Raw genomic sequence first — 20,607 nt, forward strand, 5'->3', positions numbered from 1 at the left:
TTCTGGGAGTTGGTCCACACATCTTCAAGTTGCCAAGGTTGAGAAACCCGGTAACAGACACTATTGTACCACAGCTCCCAGATTGTCTCCACCACTGGCCCTGCCAACTGGGGCTACTAAGACTGGTGGTTTGGCAACTTCTTGGCTTTGACTTAAAGAATTAGCATTTTCCTTTCTGTCTTTACAGAGCATCAGGGTTGGAAGAGGTCATTTCCCAGTCCTCGATCTTGTGACTGGACATTCAACAGGGAGTCAGTTATATCTTAGAGGTGGACAAGCCAACTTGTGTTTTGCCTTGACAGAAGACCCTTTCTTTTATCCTGTGGATGATGGCTAATTCTGCCATGTTATATCGTGATTGGGTTCATGCAACATTTTCTACCAGCTCATTGAAAGATCTGGTACCTGCATTCACACGATGTGTGAAAAGTTGGCTAACGTTAACCTTGTTGAGGTGTTGTGGTATTTTTGTGGCTTAGAGTGTTGCGTCGAAACTAAAAGGTTCATTTCATTTCTATGTATGGTGCAAATCCTGGAGAATAAATGTAGCTTTTGAGAGCTAGTAAACTGAGGCAGGCAGCTAAGCAGGAGTCAAAAAAGTCAAGATGGAGACTGTGACTGTGCAGTTGAAGCCCAGCTCCTATTTTATGTTGTCACATGTGCGGTGCAGTTTTTAAAAAAGGCAGAGCTTCAATCACACAGCATGGCCACCGTCTTGACCTTTTTGACCTTCATAGGAGACACGCCTGCAGCTAAGTGCAGGAGTTGTCAGCCACCAAATTTCTCTGCTCTGAATTTCATCTTAGCCACGAATTCACAACGTATCCCTTGGTCCCCTGAGCTATCATTCCTCTGCTGCCCCTGTTTGCCACACGAATCTATGAGGATCTGTCGGCCCCACGCCTTCGAGCTGCATGAACAACCAAGAAACTCTCATTCGTAACGTGGAAGGGGAAGAGGACAGGGCAAGAATTCCAACCGGAGCTTTATGCTTTCACACGTGAACCTTAAAAATAGGCTCCATTCTCCTCCTCCAGCAAGACTGTTAGCCCTACTGGAGGCATAAGCAGGCAGTGGGTGCCCAGTATGTCCAGATGTGCGAGGCGAAGGCATCGCCGAGTCAGGGCATTCTCGGTGGTGGTCCCCAACTCGTGGACCTCAGGAGGCTCCTCTGTCCCCCTAACAGATTTCACGCTGGCGGTTGCACTATTATCTTCTCTCCTCTGCTCCCACCTCACCAAAAGAGACAAGGTGGCAATAACGGCATTGCACTGAAACCCCACCCCTTTGAACATGTGTGCAACATCAATGTCCATTCAAAATGGGTGGGGCCTGACTACCATGACAACCCATCTGGCCTTTTTGGACTCCTCCCCGCTGCCCCAAGGATGCTGGCGTCCCACCCCCTCTTCATCGTCTTTGCAACATCCTCCTCCTCCCAAATCGTCCCACATCCTTCATGGTCCTAGTTTGATCACTGGCCACATCGAGATAGATTTCGTACTGTTGTAACTGCCTTTATTGCAATAATGACCAAATCTTTGCAGTTTCCATATGTGGAAGGGATAACTGAGCAATCCACATGGAGAGACTTGGATACTTAAAAAAAGACAATAAAATATGATTGTTTTTTCAACTTCTTCCTCAAAGGAGCACCATCAGGAGCACTCAAGAACCAATCTCATGGTCTCAAAGTTAGAGTCTATTATATCACCAATGGGATCCACCTCCAAAATGTGTGTGTGTGTGTGTGTTTGTGTAGGGTTGAAGATGAAATTGTGCTCTTCTAGGGTAGTTTTATAGGTTTTCCCAGGGGCCACCCTGAAACTTAAATAATCTGTAAAGGCCCTTCAAAGCCACACTTGAAACATGGTTATTTCCCTTCCTTCTTTCCAGAGAAGACGAGGAATTTTTAGCAGAAGGTCAGATTCTGACCCAAGGAGCAAAGTAGATGTCTCTATGAATTGAGCCTTAATAAAAAGACAGCGACCCAAACATTTCTATAATGAAATCAATATTCCCTGGCATGATCTCTTTTCCAGATCAGGAAGTGTCCTACACCACTGGAGTGAAATCTATTACTTTGTGGAACATCTGGCTCACAAATTTATAAGGTAAGAAATTATGGCTGGGTGACAGCATGACAGATGGGTATCAGTGGGCTGAACCAGGGTTCCTCAACCTCGGCAACTTGAAGATGTGTGGACTTCAACTCCCAGAATTCCCATGGCTGGCTGGGGAATTCTGGGAGTTGAAGTCCACACATCTTCAAGTCGCCGAGGTTGAGGAACCCTGGGCTGAACCATCTGGCTTTCGTTCTCTGCATGTTTACTCAGAAGTAAATGCCAGAGTGTTCAGTGGGGCCTGCTCCAGGCACAGCAGTCCCTGGAAGAAACCTAGTCAGGATCCAAGTCTGTTGATTGTCTAATCCATGTCTAATCATGATGGAGGCTAGATGAGAAGCAAGCAGCTTTTTTTTTCTTGTCTTAATTGAAATTGAGACTCTTAAAAAGCCTGTTGTCCCCTTGATTCTCAGCAACACGGTAGGCTGAAGGAAATTTATTGAGCAATTTATTGAGCAATTTCCAAAATAATTGAGAAAAAACTGAGTTTGTTTTGCTTCTTTCCTTGCCTTGAACTGGATTTCCTCTTAATTGAAAAAAGGGAACACAATTTTCAAAGAATTCCAAACAGTTTGCTTCCCTGTGTGTTTTTGTGAGCACGAACTCCTGGAGGTTATCAGAACTTTATTTATTATCTTCGCGGAGGCCTAGTTTCTTTAGAGAAAGAAAATTGCAACAGCTCAGGGTCTTAAGGTATGGTTCTAGCCCTATTAAGCAATCAAGTAAAACTTTAATTGAGTTGTCATGAATTCTTCTAGCGAATGTATGATAGGAAAGCTGTGGTTTGGTGAGGTGTTGAGAATTTGTTCAAGGTTGCAAACTACTTTTGTAAATCTCCTAGATTTGCTTTTTTGGTTGAAGTGGCATAAAAGCCCTCATTAAATAAATAGATCCAATCCTCAGACCGTAGCATCCAAAGAACGAACCTGAGATTAATTTATATTTGTAGCAGAGGCATGCCTGAAGAATGATGTAAGAAATGCTTCTCTTTCTGCTAGCAGGACAAAAGATGACGTACAGTCTGCAGATATAGCCAGGTCCGGGGGAAGGGGATCAAAAAGTCAAGGGGGCAGTTGTGATTATATAGATGAAGCCCCATCTCTTCTCTAGGTGCATCATGCATGAGAAAAGGGATGTGGCGACCATCTTGACCTTTTTGACCCCTGGATTTCCCTTCTAGGATCCATCCCTCAATTTACATGAGAGTGATGCTCTTATACTGCTTTCTGAGTAAATATCATAGCTAGCTTTATGAGAAGTTTTCAAAGAAGAGGTTTCTCTGTAGAGAGAAGCAGAGATGGAAGCAGAGAAGATGTTGGTTCACATCTGGATGTATCCCAAAGCTTGTGCACTGCCCAGAGTCTTTTGGATTGGAACACTGCAACCATTGTAAGAAAATGGATAAATACAGTGGGTCTCCATCTAACGTAAAGGACCAAGAACCATGTTCAACCTTGAAAGACTTGGCTTTGGTCCCTGAAGTCCTTCCAGAAACATCTACAATATTGCAATGTTAAATCTGATAGGTATATTATTCAATAAATGATAAGTAAAGTTTAATTTTGGCCTGATCCTTCCTCTGGGGGAGGGGGTTGTTCCCCAGTGTGCAACTCAAAGGCTGAATGCAATCCTCAGCCTGAAAAAGTCCGGATTTAAATTCACAGGAAGAATATTTGAATCTGGTAGGGCAGGGTTCCTCAACCTTGGCAACTTTAAGACAGGTGGACTTCAACTCCCAGAATTCCCCAGCCAGCTCTTGAGGAACCCTGTTGTAGGGTATCACAGCCTCTTAAAGGAACCGGAGATTTATGGGGGCATCTACAAGGGAAGGAGGATCAAAAAGGTCAAGACAGTAGCCACGACCCCGTGATCCAAGTTCTGCCTCTTCTCATTTTTATTTTACGGAATGCACATAAAAAGGGGTGAGGTTTCATTTGCATAGTCACAGCTGCCATCTTGACTTTTTTGACCTCCTTTTGTGAACACCCCAGCAGAGGTAGCTCATGCATTCAGCTGCCAGTAATTAAGGATAGAGGAATGTTGCCCTGTTTGCCCATGGGGGAAGGCAGGGAGGGAAGGGGGGTGGAAGGAAGGAAGGAAGGAAGGAAGGAAGGAAGGAAGGAAGGAAGGAAGGAAGGCAGTCAGTCAGTCAGTCCTAACTTTGATGTCTTTCTTCTGCAGCCCCCAGCTGAGGATGTCTTTTATCGTTTTCTCAACTAGAGGCAAAATCCTAATGGAGCTGACGGAAGATCGGTAAGTGGGGGGGGGGTTGCACTCTCCTAGGACCTTCCATGCTAGATGTTACCTTGCACACAAATGCTGACGTTACACACCAGGTAGCAAGCAGAAGCAACATATTAGGTAGGCTTGGGGACCTAATCTCTTAAGGACCACCTCTTTCAAATCCGCAAAGTGGTCCCTAGGACAGATTTGGGGCGTTGGGGAGGGAGTGGACTTTTCAGCCAGATGTTGAAAGGAGGTGATGGGGCCAATATTGCTGCTTTTTAAGAAAGTTGTACAACCGTCCTGTTTTGCCCAGGGAGGAATTTTGATTTATCAGTGGTTGTGTTTGCATTGTTACTTTGGGTTTTAAGAACAGCAACAACTACCAGGAGTAAGCCTATTGGAGAAGTCACATAGGCATCCTGGAGAAGCAGAGGCTTTGAGGCTGAGCCTGCTGTCCCGGCTGGGAGGAGCAGGAAAAAATAGGTGCAAAGCTGAATGCAAGAGAAAGAGGTGGGGGGGGGGGTCCATCAGCTCTGCAACGCTGTAACCTGGTTCACACAGTGCATGAAACCATGCCTTGCTAAACCATGCTGGGTTGAATAAGCTACAGTTGCTTGGGTTTGCACCTTGTGTCTAGAAACCACATCTGGGTTTCTACAGAACTGAACTGTGCTTGGCTTTTAAATATATACTGTACCTTGGCTGCAACCAGATCTTCCTGCCCAGCAGATGTCTGTCCTTGGCTTCACCTGCTGGGGGGCACAGAGTCAGGGCCATCCATGGAGCAGGGGGAGTCAAGAAAGTCAAGATGCTCCAGCAACGCTGGAGTTGAGGCTTTACCCCTTTTTTAGGTTTAAAAAGGGGGCAGGGCTTCCATTGCCTGGTCATGATTGCCATCTTGACTTTTTTGACCTTAGCCACAACTGGTCCTTCCTGTCTCCTCAGCCCAGCTCGCATCATTCTCACAGTCTCTCAAAAGAAGGCGGACTGAATTCCTACACTTGTTAAACATGGGGCAGTAAGACATACCTGCGCTTCTCACAGAACATGCCTGCCCAAACAAATAAGCCATAAATTACCCATTTTAGCCTAGCTGAGTGTGTTATGCCAACTCCTCAAGGCAGAGTTACTGATATATCTTATGTCAGCCCTAACCAATGCCTTGGAGTGGCTAGAAATTAATCCTGATAAAGTGCACGCAATGTATTTCATTATGTAGGTGCAATGGTATGTAGTGACTATGGAGTCTGCTGTTGAATTTCTGCAGAACAAGGTTTTTTCTTGCACCATTGCAAGTTTTAATGCTTTCTTCTCTGTTTGGACAGCTTTTGCTCCCATGTTTGATTATTTCTAAGGACATCAAGTAGAAAGAGTATTGCCTCTATTGCCTTGGGAATACTGGGCCCTGTAAATTAAGCCAATACAGGTAGTCCTCACTTAACAACCATTCATTTAGTGACCGTTCAAAGTTAGAACAGTGCTGAACAAAAGCACTTACAACTGGTCTTCACACTTACAACCATCACACACCCCCATGGTCATGTGATCGTGATCCAGGCACTTGGCAACCAGCTCGCACTTACGACAGTTGCAGTGTCCCAGGGTCATGTGATCGCCATTTGTGACCTTCTCAGCTGGCTTCCGGCAAGCAAAATCAATGGGGAACTGCATGATTTGCTTAACTACCATGTGATTCGCTTAATGACCACTGTGATTCGCTTAATGACTGCTGCAAAAATGGTTGTAAAATTGGGCATGGCTTGCTTAACAACCACCCCGCTTAACAATGAATTTTCCAGTCCCTATTGTGGTCATTAAGTGAGGACTACCTGTAATTCCTCATAGCAGATCGGGAGGGGCTGCAGACACGGAGCTCATTAAGGCTGGGCTTCCAGATCTGGGTTGCGATCCTACAGGCAGCCACTAGATGGCAGGAAAGACTCTTCCGAATTCCTTTCCTGCCCTCTAGTAGTCATCTGGATTTTTGCAGCCCAGATCGAGCACTAGGTTTGGACTTGATGTCCTCAGTGGCCCAGCTCTAGGATTCTATAATTCTGGCTAAACTGAGATTTGGAGATTTCCCATCTCTTTCCCTACATAGCATTAAGGCTCAAGGTTTGCCAGCATACGACCCACACAAGGCATCTGTATTTTGGAGGGCAGTATTGTAGGAAGGGTTCCAAACAGTGCTCATTTTCCCCACTGGCACCTTCTAGTGCCTTCGAGAGCCATCCTCCTCTTGCTGTGTGCCAAAATAACAGTATCGAGAAGAAGTGGATATCAATTCCATGATGGTTTGGTGTTGCTCTAAGTCACTAGTGTGGAAGTGGCCTCTGGATCCTAGGCCGGCACGAAACGCTGTCCGTAGAGGTCTGTCACTGCTTCAGTGCTGCTCTGCCTTGTTCTATACCTCCATGGAGATCCAGGATGCCAAGGGTGAAAACCCTGCTGGAAGTCTCTGGGTGAAAGTTAAGGAGGGGGAAATGAGAGAAGAGCCTGGAACTGTAAGGATAGGGCCAGGAAACCTGAGGCCCAGAATGAGCGGAGGCTTGCAAAGCAGGCCAGAAAGAACAAAAAAAGGTTATTTGGGTATGTAGGGAGCAGGAGGAAAGTCTAACGATCCCTCTGCTGGTGGGAGGAGATGACAAGATGGTGACAGGCCACAGGGATAAGCTCGAACTGCTCGATTCCTCTTTTGCATCTGTTTTTTCACAGAAGGAAAAAGTGGCCCAGCCAGTCAGAAGGTGCCCCGTGGGGGTGGGCAGAAGAGATAAGCAGGTCAAAATAGGCAAGGAAGTGAGCAGGGAGCATCTACTTGCTTTGAATGAATTCATGTTGCTGGACTACATCCCAGGATGCTAAAGGAACTGGTAGATGGGTTCCCAGCCTCCTGGATGTAGCTTTTGACAACTCCTGGAGTACAGAAGATTGGAGAAAAGCTAATGTTGTTGCAATCTTTTTTTTTTTTTTTTTTTAAGTGGGGGGGAGTAAGTGAACCACAAAACTACAGACCAATCAGCTTGACATCAGTACCTGGGAAAATCCTGGAAAAGATCATCAAGCAGTGGGTTTGCAAGCACTTACAAAAGAACAAGGTGATTAGTAGAAACCAGCATGGGTTTGCTGAAAATGGATCATGTCAGGGAAGTAATTGTGGGTTTCTTCTGACAACGTGACTAGACAGTAGACCAAGGGAATACAGTAGATGTAGTGTACTTGGAGTTCAGTAAGGCATTTGATAAAGAAGACTACAGTCTCCTGCTTGATAGAATGGAACAATGTGCGATGGATGGTCCCACTACCAGATGGATTCTCAAGCTGTTGAATAACTGTACCCAACGCATGGGTACAGTATAATGGCGTCTGGATTTTCAGGGAAGTTCAAGAATTTTCTGGCCTGTATTTTGAAGTGAAACAACCTGATCAGCTGCTCCTAGATTAATGTGCAGATCAGAATGCAGCTATCCTGTTCATTTTGTAGCTCTGTAATGGCATATGCAGCTTAAAAAGGTACCAAGATGCATGTAACATGCTAAAACACATTTAGAAATGTGTATGTTGAAATAAAATATGTATATTATATGTATGTTGTATACGCTGCCCAGAGTCACCTTGTGTGAGATGGGTGGCTATATAAATATGATAAATAAATTAAAAATAAAATGAATATTAAAAACTCACCTAAAAATACAATGATATAAAAAAATGATTTGCCAAGAAGATCTAAATTTTTAAAAACCCACTATCCTAAGTTAAACATGCATTAGCTTAAAGTCAAGGTTTATTTTTGTGCATTATGACACAATTTTCACAAACAGCACCAGGCTTCCACATAGGACTGGTTGCTTTTAAATTCTCCATTGGAAGGTGAATTATGGCTAAGATATTTTTCATTATAATTGTAAACTGTTTCTGACAGTTATATCAAGGTTTCTTTTTCTTTTTTTCCTTTAAACCAAATGGGATAGTCACAGGAAGAGTGACAGTGAGTTCTAGTCAGGCCAGCAAAGAATATTATATTTATATATAAAGGAATCAGAATATTATTGGAAAAAGATTCTGGCATGAAAACACAAGATGGCAAGTTGGAAGTATTGGAATAAATCACTCCATATTTATCAAGGATAAATAATGCTCAAGCCTTGAGAAATCAATGCGGAGACAAGATGCGTAAATTTGGTGTCAGTCTTGCTGGGAGTAATGAGATAGCTTGCAGGAATTGATCTGGCAATAAACACGTTGAAGACTAGGACAATTTGTGATTCAGGTCCAAGTGGGCTGTTCTTTCAAGCAGGGTTGCTAAATATCTAAGTCTAAAAGGGGCATAGAGTTGACGGTCCAACAAAACTTGAGTGATATCTTCGATGGCTGGGGTGCCACATATGCATGTCCTCTCTTAATATGGCAGGGGGTGGCAGCCGCCATATTTGGCCATGGAATCCCACCACTCAAATCCTGCTCTTGAATAGGCCCTCCTTAAGAATTGTGTTAAACTCATCGACAGGTATTTTTCGAATTGGAAAGTGGTTTTGTTCTTAGCCAGCCCATTTAAAGATCGATTTTTTGCCAATAACGCCATGTCTGTCCGGGCACTGATCTCTAGGACTCTCTGTTTAAAAATGTCCTTGCCTGGGAGGCAGCTGAGAGTAAATATTGGGTAGAAAACCCGTGCTGTGAAATAACTTTGGTAAGTCGGCTTACCCAGGAGGTGGAGAGAGCCATACTTACCTGTCCAGCTAAACGTATTTTGGGTAGCCTATCTCAGGGTCCATGGAATGTATCCTCTGCCAATAAGTAAAGACTTTAATTATCGCGTGGCTGCGTATGGTATGGATACCTGTTTCTGCTCTGACCGCTGGAGCTGACCTGTTCTTGTCAGTTCCGAAGAAACTTCTTAAAAAATGGGTCTGGATTTGTTCGAGGGACATAGCTTTTGTAAGGCCCCACAATTCCTCACCATAGGTCAGCATTGGGACTAGTTTTGCCCTAAATACTTTCAATATGGGGGTCAAAGTACCTGGGTAATTATAATTAAATCGTTTATATAATCTTTTGGTACTTGCCTCAGCCTTCGCCGAGTTTCTTTTAAAAGGATTTACCCACAACCTTGTGTTGGTAAAGGCCATTCCTAAATAAGTGAAAGAATTCACTTTTTCAGTAGGGTCCCCATTCTGCTGCCAATTATATTTCACACTTTTTTTGTTAAGTACCGTCACTTTAGATTTGGTTTTATTGATGTTTAAAGAATTGAGAATGCTATAGGTATTCAGCTTTCTCAAGTCTTCTCAGGCCTATTTGAGAATGCACCATTGAACCATATCGTCAGCATATAAAAATATTAATAAATTTATGTTTCTTTGGCATATGAGTGTCTGAAGCATACAGGAATCCTGGAATATCCTTGACATAGAGGTTAAAAAGCATTGGGGCTAGAATACAACCCTGCCTGACACCTTTATGGGTAGGTATACTCTTAGTTAGAGAACCATTTACATTAGAGAACCATTTACACCCGTACGGACCTTCAAATGGGTGTTTGAGTAGAGGGCCTTAACCAGGAGTAAGAGTCTGGGTTCCATGTTTAAGCTGGCCAATTTCTTCTACAAGACGTTTCTGTTTATGGAATCGAAAGCCACACTGAGGTCTATAAAGGCAGTAAACAGTTTCTTGCTATTCGTTATTTGTTTTCTTATGAGATGGCGTAAAATAAAACAATTGTCAATTGTGGAGCGCTCTGGTCTAAATCCAGCTTATTCCTCCACTAAGAGATTTTTTTCCCATTACCCAGTCTTCTATTTTGATCAAAAGATGTTTTGCGTACATCAGTGTTGTCCAAACTTGAAGTCCACTCATCTTAAAGTGGCCAAGTTTGGACAACACTGGCATACATCTTAGCCACGATTCCAATGAGGCTTATGGGTCTATAACTTTGGGGGTCACCCTGGTCCCCTTTTTTATACATGGGGACTGTAATGGCAACTTTCCATCCAACTGGGATGCACCAGTTATTATTTCTATGGGAGAACAGCCCTGCTAACAATGGGGCCCACCAATCAATATATGTCCTAAAGAGTTCTGCGGTAGAAAATCTTCTCCAGGCACCTTTTTAGATTTCAGAGATTGAATAATAAATCTGATTTCTGATACCGACACTGGAGGCCAGGGGGGAAGGTTTTCAAAGGCTAAAGGATCAATGATTTGCTTATGTGGGAGGCCTTGGTTAGGATTAGTAAATAAATTTGCATAAAAATCCTCCCAAACTGAAGCTGAAATTGGAATATTGAACTGGAATGTATGTTCCTTTAATAAACCAGATACGGTATTCCAGAAGAAAATTAAGTTTGTTCCTTTCACTGAAACTTGCAGTTCTGATCATATTTTAGCTGTGTAGGAAGGGGTTTTTTTTTCCTGAGGCTATCAGTTTCTTGTAATCATGCTTAATTTTTAAAATTTTAGCATGGTTTCTTATGGTAGGGTGTCCCTGAGCCTGGTGCATCACTGTCCTCAGTAACTTTATGGTGTATAGACAGTCAGAATCAAACCAATTTGAATTTACTTGCTGTCGATTTTTGGTGGCGAGTTTGTTTGTTTGTCTGTCTGTCTGTCTGTCTGTCTGTCTGTCTGTCTATCTATCTATCTATCTATCTATCTATCTATCTATCTATCTATCTATCTATATCTATTGTATTTATACAGCTGCCTATCTCACACAAAGTGAGTTTATGTGTTAAGAATTTTCTCAACGAAAGAGACAGATCAGCGTATTGGGTCACGATTTTATCAGGACCTTGGGTAGGAGAAGAAGTTGAGTTACTCAAGTCTGGTCCTGTTCTGAATTCAGAAAGGTGGATATTGCCTTAGTATCTACCTTGGCCCAACTGTACCTTCTATTCTGCCTCACTTCAAGATTAGCTAGTAGCCTCTCATGGTGAGGCACAGGGAACCTAGTATCAGATCTGCCTCGGAAATGGACTGAGATTGGTTGGCGGTCGCTGTCCTCCCTCACGTGGCTTGGATGTCTGAAAACAGCCCAGACTTGTTTCGTGTAACACATATCTAGTCTAAAACACTGCTAGAGTTTCCTGAATGGTATGTAAAAGGATATATAAAACCAGGTCCTTTACCTCCTAAGATGGGGAGGTTACATTTACAGATCAAGAAGATCAGTTGTGAGCCTGCCATATTTCTTTTGGAGTCTCTAGAGTGCCAGGGTGGATCATTTATGAGATGGTCCTCAGGCATAACCCCTAGATGTACAAAATCAAGAGAGGAGGCCCCCACCCTGGCACTGAAGTCTCCCACTGGGATTACAGTAGCTTTAGGGTGAGTTGAGTTTATCTTTAACACTGCCTTTTCTAGATTTGCCCAAATATTAGGGGAAAAGTGGGGAGATAGGAGTGGGGGTAGATGTATGTTCAGTAGCACCATTTCAGAGAATTTGTATGAAAATTTAACAGCTAAATAATGGGGAGAGTCATCTCCAAGGACCAATTCCTGTCCTTGCCAGCCCAACTTTGCCTTGGCAAGTGCAGCCAGTCCTCCTGATGCCCACCCTTTGGTTGTGTACTTCCTTGCGGGAATAGTCCAGGAACCAAAGCCTGGTAAGTGAACCATGGTCAGCCACGTCTCTCGGAGTGCTGTGAAGTCAACACCAGAGGGGAGCTCCACTCAGTCTGCGTCGGTTGCTCTGTTCTTCCGACCAGCAATATTCCAAGTCAGTCACTGTGCAGAGCCCTTGTGCTTAATATCAGTGGGGATGATTGGAAAAGTATTGGGATTTGGGGTTAAAGAACATGAGTCTTTAGTCATTCAGCGGGAGTGGCATTATCCAAGATTCCTTCGGTGTTGGAAAAAACACACTGGTTTGAAGTTTGTCAGCCTTCGCCACTGCCTTGCTGTTGTATGAGCTCTGACAGGCTTTGAGGTGAGCAGCAATTTGGGTGGGGTACTTTGCAAGTTGGCAGCTCAGCATAGTATCAGCTTCCAAGAGGGATGGCTTACCCCTAGGCGATGATGATCTCCCTGCCTCCAGTTCTCTCCTTGATCCATTTTGGGCTGTTTCGTGAGCAGATGAGTTGGGTCTTGGGTCTATTTTTAGGAGCCTTTTGCTAAGGGTGTCCTCCTTGTAGCTCAGTCCTACTCCGTGGCCAACCTCTGTAGGTAACTCGCAAAGATTTGGGCTGCATCTTGCTTCCTTCAATTTTGTTTCCGTTTCTTACATTTTTCATGGGGTGTAGTATTTTATCAGGAAGCAGGGGGAGGATGGTAGAAACTACTCCCAAGGACTCTTTCTTGTTCTTTTCCGTGTCTATATTTCACATTAAAATAGGAGGTGAGCCAGCAGATGGTTTCTCAAGATAGGTACTATTTTCTTGGGCAGTTGGAGTGACCAGCTCTATTCAAGGTTTAGCAGCTTCACATGTTATTGCTAATAATTCCCTCAGGTCGCCTAGCCTTTTCATAACATCTGGCAATGTACTGAAAGAGTTAATTAAGTTTGTCTCTAAGGGTTCTTCAGGAAACTGACTTCTCAAGGACAATGGTGATAGAGTGTCCTTGGAGTTACCTACTTTTATGTTGCCCAAATTAAACTTTTCAGTAAAAGCCCTCTTACTGCCAAGATGAGTTATTAATGAGCTAACTCCCACTGTGTGAAACACACATAATGGGAAGGTCTCAAACTTGCTCAACAAAGGCTTCATTTTGAACAACATGCTGGCAATAGTAGGATGTTTAAATGTTAGAAGGATTTGTTTAGAACAGAGTTTTTCAACCTTGGCAACTTTAAGATGTGTAGACCTCAACTCCCAGAATTCCCTAGCCAGCCAGAATTCTGGAAGTTGTAGTCCGCATATCTTAAAGTTGCCCAGGTTGAGAAACCCTGGTTTAGAATCTCTCCTGGATGGAAGCCATTCAACCTTCTGCAAATCAATCAACCGCCCTTCACAGCGTAGAAGGCAACTGAGGGAGAGAATGGCTGCCCTTCTGGATCCCCATTTTCCTCTATTTGCTCTAGTTATTTTGCATTTGTAGAGTGATCTGATTTGGCTGAAAGTAACAGTTATGGTTTCATTGCCTTTCATCCAATGCTTCCTGAGAGAGCAGTGCTCGCCTTGCACACTCCTCTGGATGCAGGCTTAGATCTCTTAATTTATCCCTCACTCGCTCTTTAGGTTCCAAAATAGGATCCACCTTCCCACCACTCTGATCTGCCTTTGAGACATCCTTTGTCTCTTGTTTTGACTGACTTGGCAGCAGTGTTCGGATGGCCGTGTTCCAGCTTACAAGAGACTCTTTCAGAGTGTCCACTTTGTTGTTAACTGTGGTCAGAAGCTCAAAACTTGACAATACTGTTTGTGCCGTCAGTAGGCATGGTCTGGGTGTAAAGTCAGTAAGTTTTTCGTTTTTTAAGTCCTCGTCCCCTTGTTGTGTAAGCCTTGCGGCAGCTGGACAAACAGCTGCAATCTGTGAGGGGGCAGCTTCCTTGGGGAAAGAAGTGGAAAGATCTAAAAGCTGGGAGCTCTCTATCTCCGCTTATAGATCCCATCCCGGGGGGTCCTAGCTAAGAGAGGCGATCAGGAAGAGTAAATGGGGTTTGGTTACTTACGGCAAGGAGCTGATTCCTGTTTAAATAACTGACAGCTTTGAGCTGTTTGGAGGGCTTGAGTGAAGTCTGAGGAGCAGAGCGTGAGCATTGCCTCTGCTTCCTTTGCCCCATGGCAGAAATGGTAAAAATACTGGTCTCCAGTAAAAATAATAAAAATACAGGTCTCCAGCCGAACAAGAATAAAACAAAAATGAAATAAAAAGAAAATGGAATGGAATGGAATGGAATAAAAGCAAAAGAGCTAGTTAAAAATTACAAAGTGGCTTTAGAGGGAGCTCTTAAGAGCAGATGCTAGCTCGACACCATCTTTCTGGGCTCACCCCCCCCCCCCCCCAATCTAGATAGCTGCACCTTGTAGCCATTATTTTTGGTTCTAGTTTCCGTGACCGTGGAAAATGGCGTCTTCCCCAGGGCATCATTGTAATGGGTTTATGGGTTTATGGTGGTACTGTATTTGTGGAGCCCTTGTTCTATCTGTATGGTTTATCATTCTGGTTGTTGTAGTCCAGGCTGGCTGTGTTTGTGGGTTTATGTGGGTTTAAGTGCTTTTAATTGTCATTATGGTGTCTGGCTTTTGTAAGCTGGCCAGCGTCTAATAGAGTGGGTGGCTGTAACACCTCTAATAAATTAAATTCAAGTTTATGCATTTGGACACTGATGTCTCCTCCTCGTCTTCTTTTCTCCAGGCTGAACAACCCAGTTCCGTCAGCCTGTTCTTATAGAACATGTCCCCAAATCTCTGGACCATCTTTGTCACCCTCCTCTGAACCTGTCCTAGCCTGTCAATACCCCTCTGAAACTGGCACCCAGAATTGTCCATATCACTCCAGGTGTAGTCTCACGTACCTTTAATGCAATGCTTCTTCAAACGCAGCCCAGAACTGTGTTAGCCCATCTAGCAGTTGCCTCACACCGCTGGCTCAAGCTTAGCTTGTTGTCAATGGCCCCAGCCAAGTTCTTCCCCGAGGAAGAGCTCCCAAGCCACAAATCCCCCTTTATGTATACGTGCTCTATATGTTTCCCCCCCAAATATAATACCTTGCATTTCTCTGTCTTAAAGGACACCTTGTTCCTATCCGCTCAGGTTTCTACTCTTTAGTGCAGTAGCGTTAGCAGAGCAAGAGAAGAAGAGTAAGAGGGAGGGAGGAAGACAGATGTGGGTAAATCTGGCACTTCTTTATCAGAGTTTCCCATGGCGTGTTTCTGCAGATATTGGTCCATGGTAAAGTTGAAGGGAAAAATCCAGCTGTCTCCCCCTTTTCCTACCCTTACATTTTCTCAGGCCTCTGGAAACTGAGCTCACAGGTTGCCACACCACTGATATCTTTGGGAGGTTCAGGAAAGAATCAAGAAAGTCTGGAGTCCTAGCAAAATAAAACTTTTCCCATGCCTAGAAGGCAAAAGAGCTATCAGCCGTATCACCTTCCTGGCTGCCTGCGTAGAATGTCCTGCCTTGAGATAACAACAGTTTTCTTCACCACTTCTATTTCACCACAGCATCTCAAAATGTTTTATTTCAAGCAGACAGTGGAGAGTTCAGAGCTGTGACACCTCTCGCGTGCCTACCTTGCCCTAACGAAAGATTGCGTCTTCTGCTGTTACAGGGAACGAATCCGTCAAGGCTTAGACGAACTTCAGAAGGTCTTGCCTGGAGGAGACACGTACATGCATGAAGGATTCGAAAGGGTAAATAACACCCAAGAATATAAGTCCTGGGCAGGAATGTGCCCGGGAAGTGTGAAAAAAGCCAAGGTGGTGGTTGCCGCCATGCCATCAAAGCCCCAGCCCGTTTTGATATGCTTTACGCGTGGGACACACATAAAAACGGGATGGGGCTTCAATCACGTGGTCGCAGTCTCCACCTTGACTTTTGATTTGCCCCTGCAGATGCCCCGTGGCCGTGGCCGAACAGCTGCTACCCGCAGCTTCCCAACAGGGCAGTTTCTCACTATTCTTGCTACGGACATTTGAAGCGATACTTTAGCCATATGTATACATCATAACAATCCTCTTTGGTTCTGTTTTAGGCAAGTGAGCAAATTTACCATGAAAATGTTCAAGGTAAGAATAAGTTCAGTAAAATAGTAGTTATTATTTTTGCTCATTAGTTAAGAGTGTCTTCCTTCATTGCCTTGCCTTCCCTACTCCTGATATTTGCAATTATTGTGAAGGTGGGGAAAAAATTTGTTCACTGAGTGGGTGGGGTTACAAAGACAAATAAGTTCCTCTGCAGACAGAGACCTTAGAACGGAGTTCCTGGGCTGTGGATTGAGCCCACAGATCTCTCTCTTGGTGCCAAGTAGTGCTATTTCGATACGACATACAGACACACGTATATGAAAGGAATAAGTACGGTAATTAACCCCATCCCAGCTTAGGAACAAAACTGACACTAGGACAAGTCAAGAAAAAAAGTTGCAGGCAATTCAGCACTAATTCCTCCCAGCAGGGAACAACAGGAAATAATAAAACCTCTGAATGTGCAGGAATTAAAACTTTTTTATTAAGGTTGCCAGGAATCTTTGCTAGAGACTGCTGGCCTGTCCGGAAATGTTATTGGAGCATCTTAGCTATTGCAAAGGACAATGTAATAAAGTTCTAAATTAAATGTTAATAACCAGGCTGTGCGTTGTGAAACCTTGATTTTAGCTGGATTTCTAAGTGCTTTTGAATGGAAGTTTGAGCCCAAGGAAAGTCTCTCTGGGTGTTTACTCAGAAGTAGGCTCCATTGGATTGGGTTCCATAACATTTGAACCTGCTGAGACCCAGCTCTGTTCTTTTATTCTTTTATTTCTTCTACTTTGTTTTCTGCCCAACTCATAAAACAACCCTGGGCAGACGTCGGAATGCATTCGCTGCCTAAGTTTGATCGGTGGTTCTGTGGAATCACATCTACAGTGTGAAAATATAACTTCTGGTATCTTCTTGTAATCAAACATGCTGCTATTAAGTCACACCTCTGGTTAGATCCGCTACGGGGCAAACTACACATTATCCACAAAGGCAAATGACTGATCAGCAGTTCTGGCTTTCTAAAAAAAAGAAAATCCACTTTGAAATGGAAGCAAATTAACCCATCTGATGCTTCATCCAGCTACCTCATATCCCTGCTTCAGTTTCATGCTGTTTTAAATCTTCTTCTAAATTTTTAAAAGCCCCGTTTGCTAGGTTAACCTCAGCAGTTGGTTTTCTATAATCTGCCTTTATGCATAGTGTATAAAGCATGGAAGTCATCATCTGCAGTGGGGCAAAAATAAAACTTACATACGGGGCGTCTTGCCTGGTAAACGTATCAGGAGGATGACCACGACTGTGTAATTGAAGCCCCATCCCCTTTTCACATCTGTTGTGATTTTTTTGACCCCCCTGCAGAGGCCGCTGGTTTTCACCCTCCATCCCACACCCCCCAAACACAATTAAATCAAGTTTAAATCACTTTCCCATCATCCTCTCTAGAAGGTGCAGGTCTTTCAATACCCGGCCGCTGTTCTCTGGGACAGAAAATTCCCTGTAGCAATTTAAGATATTTGGCAAACACTGATAATTACTGGAACTTTAATTTTTTTTGTCTTCAGACAGAATTCTTGAGGTTATCTTCATTTTCATAACAGCAACATGTTCACTTGAGCATGTAACGTGTGACTCAGATTGACAGCCACAACCAAATTAATTTTAATTTGGAGCCCGCACCACGGACAAGCCTAGACCACACTCAGATCATGATAACAATCTTGGGGCGATAAGAACGCCTTTGGGCAGTAATTCTGCATTCTCTTCAGATGGCACGTTGTAATCGGGATGATAATATGTTGGCTCTTCTCCATGATGAGCCCTTCTGCCCTAAAGCAATCCCAGTGTTTCTACTCTTCCGGAGCCCCCTTGCCTTCAGGCCCCATGGAAAATGAATAAATGCACAGCTCTAGGGAGAACAGCAGCCTTTAATTGTTTCTCCTCATCCCATCCATAATTTTTAATAAAAGGGGAGATTAAGTTCAGCTTAATGTGGATTTACTATTCTCTTATCAGATTCCATCCATTTAGGCACACAGGAAAAAAAAGTTCAGGATTCCTCCAAGATTCGATCATCGCTAACGTGTGGCGCTATGGTGCGTGAGCGCCCGTGCCAAGATAGAAGAGGAATTGGGCTGAAGTGCATCTTGCCCATGCACGAATGCTTGGCACAATTTTTACTCTCCCTCTGTCACCAGGGCACGCTGATTTACTTTGTGCCCATGTCTGACAAATCTTTTCTTGTCCTTTTGGTTCACCAGCCCAGTTTATCATGAAGTAGCCTCCCATATTCCTGCCATAAAACATGAACCCTGAATGGTCTGGAGGGGACCTGGGGGGAGCTGCAACCAGAGTTGCGGTCTGGGGCATCAGCCCTGCATTTGCTCTTTGGGCAGACAGCCACGAAGGATATCATGCCCACACATGTGTGCTTATACTTTAAAAATTATTTTTAAGTTTATATCCAAAAAGTAAACGTACAGATTGGGTAAGCAAGATGCTTTAGAAAACATACTTACATATTCAGTACAGAGTCTGAATTATGTCTGGTTTCCTATTAAATGCATGTGTGGTGAGTGTGGGCATGCCTTCAAGTCAGTCTGGACTCCTGGCAACTGCTTGCCCAAGTCCCCAAGAATCCTGGTTTCTAGCCTGGTGCCTTTAACCACCACACCAAACTGGCTCTCTTATCTGAGTCAGCCTTGACTCCTGATGTCCACATGAATGAGTCCCTGCAGTTTTCTTGGCACCCTTTTTGGAAGGGGTTTGGCATCACCTTCTTCTTTCCAGGGCTGAGAGGGAGGGACTGGCCCAAAGTCACCCAGCCAGCTTCCGTGCCTAAGGCAAGACTAGAACTCAGTTTCTAGCCTGGTGTTTCTAGCCTGGTGCCCTTAACCACTACATTAAATACTTAGTTGTTTGTATAAAGCCGAGTTTGTGCAAAAATGGCTGTCCCAATGTGATTGTAAAGCATGAAAGAAACTTCTGTGTTGGTTTGCAAACAGCACCAGATATGCAGAAACGTGTTTGAGTAAGAGAAGATGCTAGTTGTTGTTCCAGTATCCCTGACCGTTAATGCTGTTTCTGGAATGGCTTTCCTCATCAGGTTATAGGACTGCCAGTGTCATTATTGCCCTGACAGATGGAGAACTACATGAGGACCTTTTCTTCTATGCAGAACGAGAGGTAGGAGAGTTGCACTGAAGGTCTGTGGTGAATGGAATGATGCAACTTGTCTTCTTACCGAAAATCACCGCAGGTTTCTTTTCAAGGAGAAGGATGTGCTCTCTCAGAATGGAACCTGTCATGTCAATCTGGAAATATTTCTCAGAAAATTACATCTAAAAATACCTACTTCAGGGAAGTGGAGAAAAAATATCTTGGGGAAAATTGTATATGAAAGCAAAGGTGGATTTTCTTGTAGCTTAAAAAATGCAGAATGGCAGAGAACTTAAAAGGTTATGATATTGATTAGACTGATATTTATTCCGCCTTTCTGTCCAGGGGGCTCTGAAGGTGGCTGTGGAATAAGCTAACAGTGGACTGGACAAATAACTGAGTACCTGGAATATGGAATGGTTCAATTAGAAAGTGATTCATGCATTCCTACATTTACCTGCCTTTACATTTTCTTTGTGCTGCAGTATCTGGACATTTGGTCATTCATGGCATCTCTTTCCAGAAATTGAGTCCTTTGTCTGACAACGCCATTTGTTGGCTAGTCAAGTCTCTGGTTAGATCAGTGTTTCTCAACCTCAGCAACTTTAAAATGTGTGGACTTCAACTCCCGGAATTCCTCAGCCTGTGCTGGTTGGGAAGTTGGGGGGTTGAAGTCCACACATCTTCAAGTTGCTGAAATTGAGAAGCAATGGGTTAGATCAGGGGAAAGTAACCACAGATGCACCCTCTACTGCTATTGAGATAGTCCCTCTGCAGGTGCCTATGTTCCTTCAGACCCCAGAAGACGCCTTGGCCCCCTTTTCTTTGGGAATTTTGCAGTTGTTAGTATCTAAAAAGACTTTGCTGCTCCAAGGGCTATGATCTGCAAGGACAATAAAAGTTTCTCAGATCAACCCCCCCCCCGCCCGCCAGAACTCTATAGCTACTAGAACTTCCAATCAGCTCCTTCTTGCACAGCTCAAAACTTGCAGCCCTCTCAGAAGAGAAGCTAGAGCTTCAGATGGTCTGACCACATAGGACTCTGTGACCACAAAATCTTGCAGAAACAGGATCTTGAGAACATCAGGGACAACAGAAAGTGGAAATGGGAAGGTGAGGAGCTCTACTAGTTTTGTTTTTATATTACTCCAAATCCAGTTTTGCCCATAGGTTATGTGGCCTTAACCCAAAGTGGCACCCAAAAGCACCAAAACGTTGCCCAACCCTGGGGCATGGGAACTGTGTCCCTCCTATAAATCCAGAAGCAGGTTGGTTTTAAAATCTCAGCTCCTATTGAAAACTCAATCAAAGAATGTCCTTAATCTCTTTCTTGGCCTGAGTGCTTTTGTGGGAGAAGAGGATGACAGATCTTCTCCTTGCAGATAAAACCCAGTTTTTCTACCTCTTGTGGTTTCTCAGGAAAGGAAAGGAATGAATTCTTAGTGTCAACACATTAATTTATCTTGGGTTTGCCCCAGGAGA

At 43.8% G+C, this 20,607-nt stretch overlaps 1 protein-coding gene across 1 annotated transcript in view; it reads left to right on the forward strand.

The window, feature by feature from the left end:
- The window catches only part of ANTXR1 (ANTXR cell adhesion molecule 1), a 163,680-nt gene that overhangs the window by 15,228 nt on the left and 127,845 nt on the right, over nucleotides 1-20,607 (forward strand). Inside the window, exons 2-6 of the mRNA XM_088151989.1 lie at nucleotides 2,043-2,114; nucleotides 4,305-4,376; nucleotides 15,561-15,642; nucleotides 15,984-16,017; nucleotides 19,073-19,152. Of these exons, the coding sequence (XP_088008115.1) occupies nucleotides 2,043-2,114; nucleotides 4,305-4,376; nucleotides 15,561-15,642; nucleotides 15,984-16,017; nucleotides 19,073-19,152 (340 nt within the window). The remainder of the gene's footprint in view (nucleotides 1-2,042; nucleotides 2,115-4,304; nucleotides 4,377-15,560; nucleotides 15,643-15,983; nucleotides 16,018-19,072; nucleotides 19,153-20,607) is intronic.

This window comes from Python bivittatus, unplaced genomic scaffold, assembly GCF_059951505.1.
Source record: "Python bivittatus isolate LINGU-HERP-01145 unplaced genomic scaffold, Pbiv_v1 ctg000680_np1212, whole genome shotgun sequence".
NCBI classification, from domain to species: domain Eukaryota; kingdom Metazoa; phylum Chordata; class Lepidosauria; order Squamata; family Pythonidae; genus Python; species Python bivittatus.